Genomic DNA, 6,356 nt, shown 5'->3' with positions numbered 1-6,356 from the left:
CGCCGGCTAAGTTGCGACGAAGCTAAGTTTCAATTCGCAAATCAAACTTGTGATCCGAAAAATAAGAATCGAAGGTGGATATGTGCCCACAAGTCAGATTGAGAATATAAATCTGGGAATAAAGAGGAAGTAGAGGAAAGGCATGCAATGTAGACATTGTGCTATCGAATACCCTAATCTTGAATAAGGAAGAAGCAAGAGAGAGAGAGAGAGAATTTCATTCCGAAGAAGGAGAAAAGAGTACGAAATTATGGTTTGTGGCCACCAAACGTACTGAAATACTTGAATGAAACCGACGAGAAAAAGCCCCAAGAGAATAGAAACATATCACTTTCCTAAGGACAGATAGTAAGAATGTCGACCGTGCAACATCGAGGAAATGGCAAGAAAAACGAGAGAGTTGCATATATATAAGATACTTAAGAAGTCATATATTAATACTAGACCAGGAAGCCTTGCACTTCGATTATGTAATAAATTTAAGTCCAAATTAAGATATGAAATCAAATTAAAATATAAAATAAATAAAAATATGAAGTCTTTTTTTTAATTATTTTTTATATCTTTTTGCTTTCGTAAGGATTATTTTTTCACATAAAACTTTCAAAATATTTTAAAATTTGGCTATTTAGATTTTTATTCTTTTTTAAGAATTAAATATATTTATTTGTTATTCGTATTAAAGATTTTATATTTAAAAGTGTAAGATATATTAAAAATATTCCGAAGTTGTATATTTTATTTATTTTACACGAAGAGAGAACACATTAAAATTAATGCTATTATGTTATTAATATTTATAAAACAGTATATAATAAAAAATCTAAACTTTTTTTCATTACTATTTTTTATCTAAATGAACATACATAAGAATTTGATACAATTTTGTATACGTTTCTATCGCTTTAATAAAGAGGAAATAAAATGTGAACATAAAGTGTCATTATCACGACACCAGTTAGTGATTTTGAGGTGAAGGATGAAATTACAGTCGACAATGAACAGGCACGATCAAGATTCGCATAGAAGGACTCTCATAGAGAAGGGAGGAAGAGAGAATCGCAGGATTAGATATTACTCGGTGCCAGGGTCGCTCGCCAACTGGCTTTGATATATTACCGAGTGATAATCCTATCTGTGCACAAAGCCAGGACACAATGATACAACCAAAGCAACTGGATGCCATGTCAACTCCATTGCACTTACAATATGTATCCAGCTGCCTGCCAGTGAGAGCACGAGTTGTGTCTAAGATGCTTATAGAGTATAGAAGTAAACACTGTACTACACACACTAACGTCTGACAAGACCGAAGATGGAAATCCGTGTTAACGAAGAACGGTCAGCAACTTTGTCAGGAATAATGCGATACAATATTATCTCTAGCAATGCGTAAATATGATAAAAATGTAATAACGTGAATACAGTAATATAACGTAAATAGTAATCCTATAGACTTTCAGTATTGTACGTCCTAAAATGAAGAAAACTATCGTTATATCGATTGCTTCTTATTTTATTTTTTTAAATAACTATCAGTAATTGTATGCAACAGTGCAAGTTAATAAACAAATAATATATAAAATTTTACATTTTGTTGACCAAAATAAAATATTTCAAAAACATTGAAATACAAATTAGCCGTATATATTTTTCTAGTACAACATTACTCTATTAATCATTTATTATGAGTTTTCATTTCTACAATAGTTAACTGTGGATTGGCTCGAGAAAGAAAATTAAAAATATGAAATATAAAGTTTTATAAAAAACATTTTATATTCTATTTTGTGCCATATATTATTATTTATATGTACAGATATTGTAAAATTATATTTTCTGAATAACATTTTCGAGAGTCAAAAACATCCACTTAAACGATAATATGGTGTATTTTATGATACAGAAATAAAATTTAAATATATACGTGGAAAAAAAAAGAACACGCTTCAATTTACATTTTATCTTTTTACTTTTTGATAATTTTATTACAATTTGTAATCATATTTAAATTGAATCAAAAAAATTCTAAATTTTGTTTTTGATGAGCTTGTTTTCTCCAAATGCATATTGTGTGATGAAATTTTAAATAAAAAACATACATAAAAAATTAGTTTCCTAATTAAAAGCATTAAAAATGATAGATCTAAGACACAAAAAAACATATATCAGAAAGAAAATTTAAAAAATTTCGTTATTTAAGTAAGTTACATACGCTAATAAACTTATTATAACACAATTTAAATTATTGTATTAATTTAGTTCTGTTATTATTATAAATTTATGTTGTCATTTATTCTCAAATTATATCACGACGTTAGATCTTAAATATAGATTCGAAATATGTGATGCAAAAGGGTGATTATACGTGAACAAAAATTCAAAATAATACGAGTAGAATAAATCTATACATCTTGAGAAAAATAGCTTGGAAAAGTAATGAAGCATTTATGTGCTTGATTAAAATTTCACTTCTAACAATTAAATTTTGCTATAAATCATCATAAATTAATTATGAATCTATACATGCGTGCTTGTATAGTATGATTCAGTTCTCTAATCTCTGTTTACGTTATTTTGTTGAATTGACAGAACGATCGATATGGAAAGTTCTCTCAATTCATTTCATCGCACAAACCTGCATCTCAAAGCGATCAAAAGACGAACGCGCGTGGGCAACAATGTAGCTCGAATTAATCTAGACCCACCTTGGAAAAGAGATTGTCGAGAGCATGCTGTGACCAACTGGAGAAAAAAAAAAGAAAAAGAGAAAAAAAGTCGGAGTTCTCGATATACGTACCGATGTATATAGTCGTTCGCGGAGCGCCTCGAGGCCACCCGACGAAATTGCATTCGGAATTTCAATATAGCGCATATCATATTTCAACCTTAAAACGCCGCTAGCGTTGTCCGAGTATTACTTTGAGGTTCCTATGTCCGTAGAAACCGACTTTGTCCACCGATTATAGAGATTCCGACTGCGGTAAGGTATACGGATTTGAAATACGAGGGGAAAAAACCGAGAGATGCGCATCCCCCAAGTACTGTCTCTCTCTCTCTCTCTCTCTCTCTCTCTTCCTCTCATTCATTTCTCTCCTCTAACACGATCTTTTCATCAGAGAGGAACCAGCCTGTAGGGAACATTAGATGGTTTTCGCTCGGAATAAATAATCAAAAGGTAATTCCGGATTAAAGCTGGCCTGGTGACTTACTCGCGCTTGTATGCTCGATTGTGATTCAGATGTTGCTCTTTTACAAAGCTATTTAATAAAATTTTCAGAAAAGTCGGTGATGCTATTAATGTATATTCGCCGGAAGGCGTGTGTTCTCTCAGTTTTAGATTTTTCCTCAGATTTGGAGATGATTCTGGCTTAGTGAAACGTTAAGAAGATCGAATTATCTCTGAGCTTAAAGTTTGTTTACAGGAAATGGAAATTTATATTCTGTTTAGTAAGTTTTAAATTGTTTATTATACAAACTCTGAAAACTTTATTAGTTACTATTTAACGTTGCTGAGAATGAGTTTTATTTGTTTTCTTTGATTCTCTATAGTACTAAGCCCTTTTCCTAAAAGAATAGATATTTCACTATATAATTTACTATCATCAAAAATATTATAGAGGAAAATATTTAATGTTAAAAATTAAAAAGAATTATATGTTAATAATGAGAATAATAATAGTACAAATTTTTGTTACAAATTGATTCTAAACTTATTAAGTTTTAATGAAGTGTTATTTTTATATTATTTTTTATGTTATTTTATACCACATTATATTACTTTATATTGATTTACGAATTAATTACAATAAATTATTATTATTAAATGTATTTTTGTTTCTTTTTTCATATACACATATGTATATAATAAATAATTATAAAATCTTATAAAAAAAGTAGTACAATTTTAGATATAATTAATGAGATATATTGGAGAAAAAGATTCTCTGAGATAAAATACTATTCTCAGCTATATAAAAAATATAATTATTAGTAGCAATGACATGCTGGGTTATGAACCGATTATACTTTTAAAGTGTGTTCTTCTTTTTCTTTCGTCGTGTATGTTGGAGAAAAGGAATAATTATCTCGCGGTTCAAATCGGAGAAGAGAAAGACGAGAAAAATTAATGTCAGTTCGTTAGGATGGTATTCACATCACAGAATTTAATTACCAGTATGAGTAAAAGTTAATGGTATCTACGAGAAAAATGTCGATTTAACGAGAAGGCACAATCGTATCGCTATCGTAACGATGTTCGTCGTTAGATGAGATAACCTTTCAAAAAACTTTCACGTATACGACGATCTCTAGAAACAATGATAATGGTCAAATTATATTTTTTGTTGATATTTGTTTTGTAGATATTTGTTTTGTTTTTATTCTTTTTTTATTAATGAAAGGTATCATAAACGAGTTCCAAAGCAATCTTCCGCCAAGTACTCGGCGGAGCGCCGAGACAATTTTCTTCTAAAGTTTACCCGCTTGCGCTTATCGAGAGAGGAGTTTGCACGAGCAAAAAATTCTTATTATGACTTATCCACGATCGTCTACTCTGACCGAGATACTTTGGATAAACCAAGATGAGCTAGAATCGACGATGACGAAATTGGATAACTGCGATGTTGTAATTGAAGGAAATGCAACTTGAGAATGCGGATTTCCTTTAAAATAGCAATGCTGTTCTTTTTATCCTATAAAGATTATATGTATAAAAGGATGGAAGCAAATTTGATATGCTAGCTCGAGAGAAATAAAAAACTCGCGATATTCGATAGATGTTTGGTACGGTGATTTATCGTCATAGTCATTGGAAAAGAAGAGAGGGTATTGTCATGAAAGGGCATTTGATGCAATCTGAACGAAACCGACCATGCCATAGGTAATAAAAACATTTATTCGCTAAATGAAATTGGGAGTGAATGGGAGAGATTGACAGGGGTTTATGCATCGAGCCAGTGCAAGATCCCGGCGGATTGTGAGATCCTGGCTCAGAACGTTTCGCTAATACCAAGTCGTTTATCACAACTGGCGAATGGAGAGCTCGTGAGATCGCGAGATCGTCCGACAAGCTGCACGCGGTGTTACGCTACTAAGTTTACCTGAGTTACGGTGATTAATCGATAATAGGTTCCATATGATACGGACGGTACGTTGTCGATGTGCGAAACGACCTTAATCACATTAGTTGATGGTGACATGATCGATATATTATGATGGGACAGGTCATTCCGTTTCGTTCAGCTTAACATTACGGTACACGGCCCCTGGCGTTCACGTCATGCTTATCTTGCTCGCGTATCTGCTATTACGCTCGCATCTACATATACATTATCATAATAGAAGCGAGCTGACTAATTAATCGATCCATGTGCCACCTCCCAATTTCAACTTGCGCAGACAAACTGACACTGTCCGTTTCATATTTATGGTCGTAGGATGAATTATAAAACGAGTTATTCTGATACCTACACAGATAATTATCAATATATTTATATTTATACTTTGCTAAAAAAATCTGTCTGCTTTATGCAGTAAATATAATGATACTGTAAACATAAAATATAAGAGTAAAATATACAAAAATGAATGCATGTTTGTTACATTTGCTCGAATAAATAAATTTGAAAATAGGAGGTGAAAGTTATATATGGAAAAGTATTATATATAATCGGAAAGATAATTATGTTTGGCTACTGATATAACTTTTTTTGTCCTTATGTCTTTTATTGAAAAAATTGCTAAATGACTTGGATGACTGAAAATAGAATGCCGGCGATATATTTTTTGATATAAAAAATTCCATATTTTCGCATTTTAACAACAATTCTTACTGATCGCATTTATATAATACCTTGACGTTTGTTACAGTGTGCCATCTACTGCGAGGCGGCGTGGCAGCGATTTTTGGACCGCAGAGCGCACATACGGCATCTCACGTGCAGAGCATTTGCGACACCATGGAAATTCCGCATTTGGAGACACGTTGGGACTATCGGCTTAGACGGCAGAGCTGCCTCGTCAACCTCTATCCTCATCCTACCACTTTGTCCAAGGTACGTATACACAAACTTTAGCCAGAATAATAGCCTCATTAAAGCCGGCACTCATCGCGCAAAATCTGCCTTCGTGACCTTTCTCTTCACGGATTTCTTGCCTCTCATAGCTGTTTTACCTCTACCTTCATCGACGAGCAAACATGGCCCTTTTAAATTGTGGGATTAACGGTTGTCGCTCTAATCAAGGTAATTTCAACATTTCGTGCTTCTCATTTTACGTTGCACTGTAATTATAATTGGAGTAGCGGAAAAAATGAATGAAGTCTAGAAAAACATCAAATTTTTAATAGAAAGAGA

At 32.4% G+C, this 6,356-nt stretch overlaps 1 protein-coding gene across 2 annotated transcripts in view; it reads left to right on the top strand.

Annotated features, from left to right (window-relative positions):
* Window positions 1-6,356, top strand: part of LOC108747741 (glutamate receptor ionotropic, kainate 2) — a 229,756-nt gene that overhangs the window by 133,300 nt on the left and 90,100 nt on the right. For both annotated transcript variants that reach the window (XM_018485435.1, XM_018485436.1), the window contains exon 4: window positions 5,872-6,056. In XM_018485435.1, the coding sequence (XP_018340937.1) occupies window positions 5,872-6,056 (185 nt within the window). The remainder of the gene's footprint in view (window positions 1-5,871; window positions 6,057-6,356) is intronic.

The sequence above is a fragment of the Trachymyrmex septentrionalis genome, unplaced genomic scaffold (assembly GCF_001594115.1).
Source record: "Trachymyrmex septentrionalis isolate Tsep2-gDNA-1 unplaced genomic scaffold, Tsep1.0 scaffold20, whole genome shotgun sequence".
NCBI lineage: Eukaryota > Metazoa > Arthropoda > Insecta > Hymenoptera > Formicidae > Trachymyrmex > Trachymyrmex septentrionalis.
Note: the sequence above shows the minus strand (reverse complement) of the source record. Positions and strands in the feature narration are given on the sequence as shown.